We start from the raw sequence: 13868 nt of genomic DNA, 5'->3' as shown, positions 1-13868 counted from the left end.
CTTTGTTTTCAGTTTTACTTCCCTTACAGCATTATTTTTGAAACAACATTCAGGTGACATATACTTTCTCTGATGCTGTTTTGTCATATAAACACTCTGCAAAGTCAGTGCAGATGTGTGGGGCAGGAGATGTTTTGTTACTGGCCTCTTATGGTTTGTATTGCAGCTTAACTGCAGCTTAGACTGTGTTGCATTATAGTGCCCCCTGACAATAAAATATTTCCATACCATCTACATTATACCTAGCACATTATTGTCACTACTAGTGATCTGAAAATTTTATTGCAGGTTTTTAGTAGTGGAGACATTGCAAATACTGGCATTAGTATGCTGTGGAAAGGTGCATATTAGGAGGGGAGAAGGACATGTGTGAAGATTTATTACTTACAAAGTTTGGTCTTCATCTGAAAGGAAAAAAAAATTTTAGAAATGTGCTGGCAGATATGGACTCAGTATGCAGCAGTTTACAGCTGTGTAGTTGATTGAAAGTCCACTGGGGTAAATTGTGGTTTTAGCTGAGTGGAGAACTGAATTTGGAGCCTTGTCATTAATGAAAGAACAATTAGGTGAACAAATCATTCTTCTCTTTTTCAAGGAAATTGTTGTTTATTGCAGTGTATAGCTGTGAGAGACTTTGATTGTTAGTCCATTCAGGTACTAAGTACATTTGTTAGAAGAGAAGCAAGGCTTTGATTTCATCTTGTGTCTTTGGAAATGCAATCAGTTTCTTTCTTATTTAGATGATATTGTGATTTCACATAATTCTTTAAAGCAAAGAGATTATTTTTTCCTGTGTGTGTTTTAAAGAGATGCTTATACCGGGAAGGGAGACTTGTGCTGGGCGTTCAAGTGACTGTCAATACAGACATTCACTGCAAGTTTAACTTGTGGAAATGAAGGAAGAATTTCTCACTTTGAAGCTGTATATCATGGGTAGGAAATCATCTTTATCCCATTTCTGTGTTGACCTCAGCAATTCAAATACTGGAAACACTAGAGGGTTTTCTGGGGGTTTTGATGTTAACATACAGAAATGTTTAGAGAGCGCTATGCCGGAAGAAATTTGAATTCCACAGCATCTGTGTTCTTATGAATGAGGAGGGAGATTCCAAGCATTATTTGAAAACCTGTGTGCACAATTTATCCAATATCTCAAAGGATTTGCTTTCTAAACTGTAGTTCCTGACAGGTGCATGCAGTGAAGCACAAAGCTCTGTGGCTCCACACCTTAGACCAAAACACCTTCTGGAGGTGCCTCTTTCTCTCAGTTGGCTATGAGAGAGAAAAAACTCAGATGAAATATGTGACTTTTAGACTAATATCTTCTGTGAGAAGAGCTGCCCTCTTGAACTGTTTTGTATAAACGTAGAGAAGGTGTTTCTGTTTGTTGATGAAACGTGTCAGGTATGTTCTATGCAAAACTAAATTCTCAGGCTGGGTTTCCAGGTGCATACATGTGGAAGCCCTGTTTGGAAATGAATGGGTTTTCTGTTCCCCTGCTCCCTAGATAACTGCAGCCTGTTCTAGAAAAAGTATGCTTCATACAGTCAAGAATAATGTGGCTTTAGTTTAATTGATTTTTCTCTTGTTCAAATTGAAGTTTCACTATTTAGTCAAGTCTTGTTAATTGCAACTTTTGTCTGAATCAGATTAATAGATACATAGTCCATCACAGATTGGTGTGTATGACAGAGGATTAAGATCAGAAGTCCAGTATTTTTATTGTTTTAACATAACTTATTAGTGGGTTGAGTAATTTCTCAGGTTTTTCTTTGTTAAACTTGTCTATTAAATAGGCATTTTACAGTAGGTCTTCTAATTTACATAGAAAATTCAAGGAATTAGTACTGGGGTCAGCCACTACTTTTTTTCTTGAAAACCATGAAATTTTACTTCTGAAAAATACAATAATTTTTGCTTTTTCTTGGGAAATATGAACTGTTCAGCAGAAGAATTTCTTCTGAAGCAGATAACTGTAAATAGTTCTCTAAAATGCCATTCTTGTAGCATTACAAAATTTGGTTTCCATGCTATTTTACTAGTTTATGTGCTGTAAGAAGGATTTGCAGTAAAGACTTTGAATTTCTGCAAAAGCATTTGTTCTGTACTAGCACTACTTTGCAGGGACATATCCAGATATTTCTTAAGATCTTGAAAGCTTGGTATGAAAAATCAGATTTTCCACATTCCCGCTTGCAACTTAAATCCAGTGCAAACAGAGGTCTCTTTATTTCATAAGTACTTGTTTAACACTGGCTCACTTTTGAGACTTACTGATTTTGTTGTATTCCAGGCCAGGAAAATCAAAGTCATGGTATGAAAATATCCTCCTGAAATAAGTTATTACCTTTTAGTGCAGTTGCAAAGGATGACTTCTTGGTTAAGGCTCTGGCCTGGGACTTGAAAGTTCAAGCTGAGTTCACCTCAAGACTGTGGCCCTGACCCCAACTGTGGGCACAGGCACCATTCCTGGGTCTCAGTTCCCCTCCCAGAAAATATCACCTGCCGCCTTAGGCTGAAGATCCTGCCGTGTACACAAGTACAGCACACACACAGAACCCCTGTCCCTGGTCTGATTCCTAGCTGGTTCTTTCATAAAGATAATTAAACATCATCATTTCCATATTACCACTTGTTTCTCTTTTGCAGTCCACATCATGGGGGATGTGAAACTGGTGACATCTACTCGAGTCTCCAAAACCTCCCTGACACTCAGCCCCCCTGTCCCTGCTGAAGCACCAGCGTTTACTCTTCCTCCTCGCAATATCCGCGTGCAGCTGGGAGCCACCGCCAGGTTTGAGGGAAAGGTAAGAACAGACAAGGGACAGCTTCTCCATTGGGTTTTGCCCTTTCCTGAAGCTGACCAGGGGGCTGCAAAGGTAGTGAAGTTGCCTCTGCAGTATGGGACCTTTACTCAAGAAGAATACATCAGTGTTTACCCTCCTGAGGAGGGAGGAGCATTACAGGTCTGTTTCTGTGTAGAGGAGAGTGTTGCAGAGCCTGAGCATTGCCAAGTGTAACCTTGTTGAGCATGCAGAGAACTGAGGTTATTATCGGTGAGAAACCACTTCAAGGACTGTCTCTAGTCAGCCTGTCCCCTACTGCAATTCTACATATTCTCCTACTGCACATTCATATCCCTGCATCCCAAATATCTGCCCATTCATGAAGCTTCATGTGTGACACAAATCTAACCCTGCTGCAGCGTGTCCTTCCTAGCAGTCAAGGGAGAAATCTGCAATGAGTGTAGTGGTAGTTCTGTGTCTGCACTGCCTGCTATACGTGTTCCTATCTGGAAAGAAGAAAAGAGCATTTTCAGAGGAAAGATTGATTTGTTCAGGAAAACTTGTTAAATCAAAGGGTTTAAAAGTCTGTGTAGTGGGGTGTGTATCCCCCATTTCCCTCAGATTTGGGATATTGAATTGTGCATCCTGGCACAATTCCATATTTCTTTCATGTGTCAATCCTGGTACATACTCATCCTTGTTCTAGCTATCTTCCTTTCTCCTCCCTTAACCCAGTTCTTTTTCCTGGAGCTGTGAGCTTTCCCTCCCAGTCCTTTCAGCTTCCTTTGGTTGGTGTCACGTTCTGATTGCACGCTGACAGCTGCACCATCAAACTGACCGCACTGTCAGCCTTTGAAATGGTGGGACTCGTCTGACACAGGCAGGAAACTGCAACCCTACTGTAACAAAAGCAAGGGCTAGAAGGAATTTGGGAAATTCTTAACTTCTGAAACTCTAACTTAAACACAGGGCCGGTAGAGGGCATCTGATATTTATCTGATTTGTTTATGTAAGACCAGGCCAGGAACTGGGATTTTTCAACAGGAACTGTGTAGGAGAACAGGTTTTGGAGTATATTCATTTTGAAGTGCTGAAGCAAAACTCAGAACACATTGTTAGATTTGATTTTTGAAGAAAAATTGGCATTTTTAATACAAAGCAAATTTCAATAAAGTGCTTAAAACAAAGAACAGGTTTTACCAAACCTTCAAGATTTTTTAGATTTTTTTTTTAAATAGATGATTTTAAGGCACCAGTCAGAAACGCTTTTTGTGTATGACGTTGGCCAGTCCCCATGAGCACTTCTGTTGTTACTCTTTATGTCTTATTTTTTATTCCCCTCATTGTTTCATCTTGTTGCAGATGCAGTAGGAAAATGGCAGTGTGTTCCTACTTTCTCCATGTGACACCTGTGTACAAGGCTGTTCTAACTCCGACTGGTTCTTCCAGGCTACGCTGCAATAATAATTCAGTGAAATCAAAGTTGAAGCATGTGCTAAGATTTGGTTTTATAGTTCTCATGTTTCCTAATTAAAAGCTCAAGTGGGATATTTCCAGTTTTTATTGCACTCTGCAGAATTTTTATTATTTAAGTCAAATGGAAACATTTGTAAAATATAATGACCTACAAGCTAGAGTGCCATCACTGCTTTGCATTTATTTTATATCTGGTTTTAAAGTGTTAATTTTCCAGGGATGCATATCCCATTTTTAAAGCCACTTTGAAGACTGGAAGGGTGAAGTCTGAGGGGTTTTTTTTAGTAGCTTGGAAAAAAATACACAAATTCAATACTAATTAAACTGTCAAGTTTAATTTCCTTGAAGGAACAAAACTTTGATTGAAGTCCTGGCTTGGACTTACTTGATGAAAAATCTAAATATCTCTTCTGGCAGTTCAGTATATGAGCATAGCCAAAACCTTTTAATTTTCCATCCTTAAAGTGGGGGTGACAGCATTAGTCTTTTGTTTGTGCTCTTACTGTAGTAACAGGGGCAAAGTGAGGGGGAACCTTTTGAAAGGTGCTGTGGCTGAACAGCTGCAGGAGCCTGCACAGCTGTTAACATCTGGCTCCATCTTCAGCTGGGTAATACAATGTTGCTTCTTCTGCCATTTAATATTCCAGAGGTTCAGAAAGACAGTTGACCTGTTCAGAAAAACAGGTTCAGAAGAACAATCTTAACAAAAACAATTTATTAAGATTTAGTAATAGAAGCCACTCAATGTACTTAGGTTTTTCTATCCTGGAAAACCTATCTAGGCTACAGATGTTATGATATGTTGTTGCAGTATAAATATTAAACCAGACTCAGGCTGAAGAAAAATAAAAAGTTTTTTAAATGGCTAGACAGGAGCTTTTCTTCAAAGAGTTTCTTTGCAGTGGAATTGATCTTATCAGAAAGAACAAATATTTTTAGAATCCAAGACAGGATATAAATCTGATATTGTGATGATCCTGTATTCTCATTAAGTGAACAAGGAAGAGAGGGCCCCAGAATTAAATTTCTTGGTTTTCTTTCCAGCAGTATTATTAGATAAGTTGTGTGAAATGGCAATTCAAGATCAAAGAGAGTGCAGAAAGGGAGAAATAGCCCATAAATGTAGGAAATTCGAGGTAGAAAGAAACTGGGGCTTCCTTTAATGGGATTTTATTTTTATTACTTTCCTGTTCCTTCAACTACCACCCTGATTTTCTTACTAAAATTTCAGGAAGTTTATTTATATCTGACTGCAGATCTCAGTGTTCTAGTGGCATCTCAGCATAGAAATTTAATTCATCATTTTCAAGAGTATGAGCATGACTTTTTCTTGGAGTACAGAGTGGAAACAGTAAGGCAAAGCCAAGGTTACTTTCACTAGATACTCCCCAAAGATCTGCTGGATGGACATCTCAGTTGTTCATGAATAAATTGCTGAGGTGATTTTTAGGCAAACCACCCCAGAAATTTGTGAAATTGTGTTGTATGTTCACAACCTTTTAGGACTGGGTTGATAAGCTGTTCTTCAGTGGCACACCATGTGTGAGGTGGGCAGCTCAAGGCAGTAATGTCGTGCCCTGTGTTAAGGCATTTTAGCTCATTGTCAGAACCTTTGAGACACTCCTGGAAAAGAAGACCAAAATGTTACCAGGCTTTGTTTTAAGCTACTTCTTTCTCAGTTGGATTGAACACTGGATGTTAACTTGTGCATTTGATTGCAGCAAGCACTTAAACTGCCTTATTTGCACATGTATAATATTGATGGTCATTAACTTTATGAGCCTAAAAAAATACTTGTGCTATAATACTTGAGAGGAACAGCCAAATATTCTACAGACCACAAACCCATTGCCTAGTGGTCAGGAAAGAACTTTGCTCCTTGGACAAGGCATTGTACAGTTGGCAACAGTGCAGTATGGGTGGTTTTTCTGCTTCATGTGGGCCATCATACATGGTCCATTGCCAGAACCAAGATATCAAACTACTAAATCTGTCTAATATTCTAATCCCAGGGAGCTAGATTTCATGGAGCTCATGGTTTGAGTAGGTGTTGGGGTACTAAATTCAGTTTGCTGCCTATTGATTAGTTATTGTTCTGCCCTTCCCTTTCCATCACCCTCCAGGGAAGGGAGCTGGATGGTAAATTTTAGGACAATCCAGGTCAATGTAAAATCCTACCCTTTTAATGTTCTTTCTGGTTGTTCTTCTACCACCCAGATGTTGCATCTGCTTGAATCAGTTAAGTCCAATAACTTACAGATGCTTTTGCTGCTGGTTGTTGCACAGGTACTGTTTAGAAAAACACACCAGAAGATATTAATTGGGATCAGGCAGTAAAAACATGAGGGAGTGGGAAGATCAGCAGTGATTCTGCCATCTATTCTTGCAATGTGTTAAGAGTTAAAAGGGTAGGGAAGCTCTACTAGAATGAAGACTGTTAAACACTTCCACAACATTTATAAATTCTTTCAACTACCCACTAACACTAAAACTAATTTTAACCTATTTTTTTACTGTGGCATGTTTTACATGCATAGCACAAGCTATGCATGGCAAAACCTTTTGTATGTTCCCTTAGATTTCGTCTCAAGGCAGCAATGTGTGTGCCATTTCCAACCCTCAGTCAGCAGGCTCTCCAGAAAAATGCCCTAATTACACCACATGCCTGGATTCAGATGGCAGGATCTGAGAGGAGCCCATGTAATGACAGAGGATGATGACATGGCACATCCTTGCTGTTGGCTTGAGATGTTTGCTGTTACAAAATGTACTGGGCATCTCAATGCATGAAGTTGCAGTGGCTTTGGATCTGTGCTTTCTGGAGGGATGCCTGTTCTGAGCCTTATAAAGGAAGAAATTCAGGAGAGACCCATGTTTTCATGGGAGACAGTTGTCTGATGGAAGTGAGTGCTGTGAGAGGACTTGTGCTGATACTGTGATACTCCCAGAAACCTGGTATGAAACACTGAGGCATGTTCTGAAAGGGAAAGAATTGAAAAAGTTCTCCACTTGACTGTGGATTTTATTTGGTCTTCCTTTCCACGTACCACTGGAGCATTCTTGGGAAAAAGGTGATGCATTGAGAAGTTACTTAGATGTTTTGTGTTAGGCAGACATTGAGGTATAGACAGCTGAACTAAAAGGAAAAAAAACCCACAAACATAAAAATAAACACAAAAGGTGGCTGTGAACAGCTTAAGGCATGCTGGTTTTTGTTTGGATCTTCTACTGCTGTGTATTCTTCCTTGGTGTAATCGACCTCCCATCATATTCACTCACCAAATGCATGTTCTCATGAGTAATCCATGCATGGCTTTATTTGGGTTTATTTTACTCTATAACCCTATATTGGCATATGGAAACAGTGTCAGCTTTACAAGAGGCCAAAGTGAAAATGGCTGCTCTGCTGGGAAGTGGTTAAGGTGGGATTCAGTCAAAAGGAGTTCCCCACACAGTGTCACCTACACGCAGAATTATTTAAACACACTTCCTTTTCATCAACTGACACAAGCATCCATGTGTTGATGCCCATTTTCCTTGCCTTGCCAATGATGCATCCTTTAGAAAAATTGTAAGTGTACAAGTTGGTGCTCAAGAAATTTCTAGGTTTTAGTCAGGAGTGGAGACCCATGAGCTCCACTTCTGTCTCTCCACATCTGTCTCCCTGTCACCTGTGGCCATCATAGCTCTACTCAGGATTTCCCTGGTGGAAGTATTTAAGCATTTCTTGTGTAGTCTGTGTGCAGAGCATCTGATGATGCTCTTTAGTGCTGCACTTAAAACATTGTCACCTGCAGCTGATCTGTGCATGTGCTCAGGCCACAGCCAATATTTCTGGATATTTGGCAGCAGAGTTTGGTCAGACCTTTTGCAGAGGTTGTTTTTTTTTCAATCTGCCAGATGTTCAGAAATCCTAGACAATGCTGAATATCCCCAAATTCCACCCAGACAAAATTTCTCCACAGGAAAGAGGCCGTGGCTGGGGAACAGTGAACATACATATATATCCCTGTTCTGAGTTGTCTTTTCTCAGGGTTGGTTTTATTATTTTGTATAATTGAGCGAGTGTTCAGTAACCCACCACTTCCCAGCTGTGGAAGAAATGTGCTGTTTGATTCTATCACATTTATTTTTCTATTTGCTTTCTGTCTCCTTTCCCACTTTAATTGCTTATCTACCACCAGCTGGTGACAGGAGTTCTGCTCCATGCAGTGCCAGAAAGATTGGCTCCCTATTTTTGATTGTTGTGGTAGGAACTGCTGTAATTCAAGGAATATTTAAAAAAAATAATAAGTGTGATGGTAATAATAATTGAAGTTTTTTAAAACACTACAACTAATGTACATATGGAATTAAAGAGAATCTTGTATTATTTTCTTTAGTATGTCCCAAACCAGTGTTGTTTTAGCTGAAGTCAGACTACATATTTGTGCTGCTTTTGATCGCCACTTTCTTTATTTCTTTACTTTTTCTTTAATGTGTTTCTAAATATTTTGTATTTTTAGGTGGAAGCAATTAAAATCACATGACAAAGCTGTGTGATTTCATTGCATCTACCTGCCCCCAGTTTGCTTTGATGGTTGACTCTGACAAGTTTATTTTAAGTATCTTTGTTTGGGGTTTTTTTTGTGACCACCCACTACTGTAGTGTGTTGTTTGAAAGCATGGTTTTGTGTCAGCTAAAGAGGAAAAGAGTGTCCATATAATTTATCCATAGGGATGTCCCTAAGGTTGATTTTGAGAAAATTTACTTCATTAGCAGAGATTTCTGGACTTGCTATTCTTCTATAGTCATTTAGCAAAAAACAAACAAACAAAAAAAAAAAAAAACAAAAACAAAAACAAAACAAAAACCAATCCAAATTCTAAATTATGTATTGCTGAGGAATACATCCAAATTTGCTGAGGAAAAGGTGACATAAAATATTCATATGGTGGTGTAAAAGAGGTTCAGTCTTTAAGAAAAATAAGGATGGACTAAATGCCATGACTAATCATAAAGTCCACTGTTTAGGGTTGATAATATACATGTATCTGAAAAATAAGTAGCTCAAATCTGTGTATTTCCAAAGAGAAAAACAGCTGATCAGCACATCCTAAATAGCTGAGCAAAGAGATGCCCGGAGACCAAATCCATGTAGGTCAGAGTAGAACCAGTCATTATAATTCTTCTTGGGTTTTCTGTCCCATGATGGTTAATCATGAATCTCTCAGATTTCAACAATGTCTCATTAAGTTCTTCAGTTCTGCTTTTAATTTGAAAAATATCATCATCTTTTCCAGACTAGTCTCCCTTGCTCCTCTGGGTCAGTGCAGAAGGCTTTGTTGTGGTTGATTCCACTGGCAATAAAACTCATCATGTAGCATTGCGCTTTCTTACTTAAATAAACGTTCTTGGTAGTGCATGAAACATGACTTCAGCTTAGCATTATGATGTTTGAAACTTGATTTTTTAGGGAATTGTGCCTTTGACTCTTATCACACTCATATTAAGTTTGAAAGTTAAAAAAGATCTAGTAACTGTAACAGAACGGAGAGTAGCTGACTTTTGCTTGTGCTGCAATAGCCTATATTGATGTGAGAGGTATGAAAGGGGGGGAAATATTTGGATTGATTTTTTTTTCTTCCAGAAATACATCTCTAACTGGAAAGCTTTTAATTTTATTTTTCTAGCTCACCCTAAAGGTAGGACAGAGTGTTTATCATCAGATGTGCATTTGGCTAACTAGTAATATATTTGCTTTCTGCCATGATAAACTATGTTTGAACGTCAAGCTCCTTGCCTGCATCTGGCTGATGAAACCAGAAAGGTCAGGGAAGGGTTCAGTGCCATATGTAGCTATGAGAACCCCACATAAAATAGCAAAGTGTGCTTTTGGCTGTCTGTAAATGGGTCCTTAAGAATTTGCACCAAATGACTCCAGATCCCACTTTTTAATATAATTCTGCTTTGCCCCTGTGGGAAAGGAGAATAGTCATTAATAGACAGCAAGCATTATGGATTCAGAATCTGCAGAAGGCAACATGTGGAGAAGGTTTATAATCAAAACACATCATTACTCATTGTGGTTTTGCTCAGTCCATGCTCACTCTAGCACCTCAACTCCAAAGCTAAAAATTTCTGCTTTTGACATGTTACTTGGCTCTGTTCACTCATGGATGTAGTATGAAGTTTGGAAACCTACTGGGCAAAACCAGACAAAATAATATTTTTCCATGTAAAATTTGGACTCCCCAGTATCTAAATGCATGCTGAACAGAAAATTACATTGCTGTGAATTCAGCCCATTCATGAGGGGGAGAAACCTGTCTGTCTGACAGGGAGCAGCAAGGGCTGGCTGCTCCCCAGAGGAGTGTGAGCCTGGAGCCAAGGGGAGCCGTGCATGGGCTGTGCCATCACCAGCTGGCCACAGCCCTGCACCCTCCCCAGCTGGCCACAGCCCTGCACTGCCACAGCCCTGCACTGGCCTCAGTCCTTCAGGCTCTGCTCCAGCAGGCACTGCCATGTGCTCTAACAGGGCTCTGATGTGCCCAGACATGGCAAACTATGAACCAGGGTCCAAATCCCAAAGGAGGATACAGTCAGGAGCAAAAGTAGGCAAGGCAAGATTGTTCCTCTGTAGGTTTCCAGTTCAGTTTTTAACCTTCAGTCTGTAAGATATTATCTTGTCACTAGAGGTTACTGAAACAGCATCCATTTTTCTAGCTAAGCTTTCAGAGTTCATTGTTTAGTGTCTGGGGACAAACCTGCCTTGATCATGATTCTTAAGCCAAAAGTCATCCCAGTTCATAATTCAGCATCCCATGTGAATGCACATCTCTTGTGTTCTTCTCTTATGTTGGGGAAATAAGCTTTGAAATGGGAGTGATGTTGAAGTGTTGGGCTAGTGCTGAGGGAGCCACTGCTGCTCCTTTTTGGGGTCAGAGGTTACATGTCAAAGTTCTGCTCTGGTTGGAGCCAGAAAATCAAGGCATTCCACTGACTGATTATCCCTGGGGTGACTAGTCCAGTATAAGGGCTTTGAATTACCTGCCTAAATATGTTGACTTTATTCTTCCAGGGAACCAAGCAGGCAGGCTGTAGGTTAGGAGCTAAATCATGTTTGACTCACAAGTTATTAACCTGGTCTCTAGGATGGCCATCTCACATTAAGAATATGTTGCAGTGAGATTCTAGAGATCTTACACCTTTCTTTTTCAGAGGAGTTTTAGGAATAGACGGAGTGAAAACCTGGAATTTTTTTTTTTTTAATTAAAATTCTAGGCTTGTTTGATGGTGGAGATAGTTTTATTCTCTGTAAGTAAGTGCATTGTTGTAAACCTGTAGTGAAACAAAGCAATCTTTGTCTTCTCAAAATGCCGTGACCAAAACTGGTACAAATTCAAAGTCAGCTTTGCAATTTTTTTATTGCTTAGATGGAAACCTTTGTTATTCATTTGAAGAATGAGGCAAAATGGAAAAATAAGTTATTTTCTATTTTTCTGAGTTTTCCCTGCTTGTCTGCATACTTGAAAAAATACTATGGTAAATGTTACTCTGTGGAATATACTATTTATTATAAATGCAACAGCTGAGCTTACTAAAACACTAATTAAAAATCTTACTGCATTCCAACTGCAACTTTTCATTTAAAGATGACAACAAGCTGCACATGGAGCCCAGAAAAAAGGGAGAGGCAAAGACTGACAAATTAAATAATTCTGTTCATGGTTATTTTCCTGTTGGCAATGGCATATTGAACTTACTTCATCCAGCTCTGTGCTCTCTCAACTCACATTGAATGAGAATGGTAATTTTCCTCCAGCTGCATGGTAGAGTCAAATCATAACTGTGTGGCTTGAGAGTTTGCCATTCCTTCAGTATGTCCCATAATACACAAGCAAGCCTTTATTTATGGTGCATGTATTATTTAAATTGCTTTTGCAAAGCTTAGAATATTAATGCAATGCACACTGTTTTGTAAAAGATTTGCAAAAGCACCTGCACACACATGGCAGTATGAAATCTAACTTGTGTCTCAAATGTAACTCATTTATATCACACTCCCATACTGGCAAACAGTGAATAAAGATTTTTTTTCTGTTCTGTGAACTCTCTGGAACAAGAGTTCAATATACTTAAGGTTGATTTTTTTTTTGTCTAGATAAATTCTGGTGTTCCTTTATAAAAGAATAACTCAGCAGTTTGTCTCTGCAGGGAAGCAAATATAAATATTTCAAAACAAAGTTATTCTAAAAGTCAAAGCACTGGAAGAAAAATTATGATAGAATCTTGGAAGTACAGATTAAAGAACTATTGCAAATGGTATTGATTTCTGCTCATTCCATGGTACCACTTAAACAGCCTCATTCAACTGGAATCCTAGTGTTTGTCTGTAGTATTTAACACATACAAAGGCCAGAGTAGAGTTGGGTCCTTCTCTGATGGTCTTTCTGGCCAAAACAACAGAGGAAATAATCAGTTACCCCCTTGACATTTATGTGGGGCACCAAGGCATGGTGAGATTTATTGTCTTGTGCAAGATGACACAGAAACACACAGATACCTACCTGGATTCAGAGCAGAATGTCTGTCTTTGAGAGTTCAGTTCTCATCCACTATCCTAGATCTTTGGGAGATAAAAACCTTCTGATTTTGGAAGAGAAAATGAAGATGTGCAATGGGTGCAAACATCACAGATACCTAAGTGCCTCCTGTTGGATGCAGAGCATCATGTTCACAGTGCCAGAACTGGGTCTTCAGAGCCTTGACTCAAAGCTGGTTTGTTGGGATATGCAAATGGACAGGTTTGTCTGTTTGGGAGACTCTTGCATGCCCACAGGTTTAATGGAAAACACGATGTTGGATTTGTTCAGACCTCTCAGTAGGAATGGAGCAACTGCAGTTAAGTGGGGCTCTATTGAAAGCATATGCAGAGTAAGCTCTTTTTCCACAACCTAAACAGCTACTTCTGAATGCATGTGTGTTTCTCTTACCAAAATCACAGCAATTTTAGTTTTGAGAGAAAGCATTAGAAAGGGGAGGTGAGCCCACAAACTTTCTCTTAAACTCAGCATGTCTATAAATATTTATCTTGAATTGTTGAACTAGAAATTTATGGTCACAGCAATTTTTACTTAGTATTTCAGTTAGTAGTTTGAGGTTTTTTTCTTTTAAACTGTTGTTGCTCAGCCCTTGGATTTTATTTTCATTCTAAACACAGCCATTTGTGCATTGTACTATCTGAGTTACCTCTGCTAAGATGTTACTAAAAGGGTGTGTGAAGTGAGGAAAACTTATCAATTTATTACAGGGTAAAAGAATCACTGACAGTTGCTAATGAGCAGTTGATGTTTTTCCACAGGATTTTGTACTGAAGTCCTAATTATTTATGGCATAACAGTAAGTTGCACTTGGTGGAATAAATGGTGCAATGGGAAATGCCAGTTGTTTAGGCTGTCTGATGTGTTCACATCTTCATGATCCAACATTGCATTTTGTATCTCTTCATAACCACATCACTTTATAGTGAAGTTTGTTACAAATGACACTTCATGCCCATTGCTTTCTCAGCCCTACCAAGAAGCGCTAAAAAAGCAGAACACATAACTGAGGAGAATTTTTAT

At 39.0% G+C, this 13868-nt stretch overlaps 1 protein-coding gene across 1 annotated transcript in view; it reads left to right on the top strand.

Annotated features, from left to right (window-relative positions):
* The first annotated feature begins 2657 nt into the window (after positions 1-2657).
* Positions 2658-13868, top strand: part of MYLK (myosin light chain kinase) — a 140589-nt gene continuing 129378 nt past the window's right edge. The window contains exon 1 of the mRNA XM_058027524.1: positions 2658-2807. Within this exon, the coding sequence (XP_057883507.1) occupies positions 2658-2807 (150 nt within the window). The remainder of the gene's footprint in view (positions 2808-13868) is intronic.

This window comes from Melospiza georgiana, chromosome 7, assembly GCF_028018845.1.
Source record: "Melospiza georgiana isolate bMelGeo1 chromosome 7, bMelGeo1.pri, whole genome shotgun sequence".
Classification (NCBI taxonomy): domain Eukaryota; kingdom Metazoa; phylum Chordata; class Aves; order Passeriformes; family Passerellidae; genus Melospiza; species Melospiza georgiana.
The sequence above is the reverse complement of the archived record's forward strand: the minus strand, read 5'-3'. Positions and strand labels throughout refer to the sequence as shown.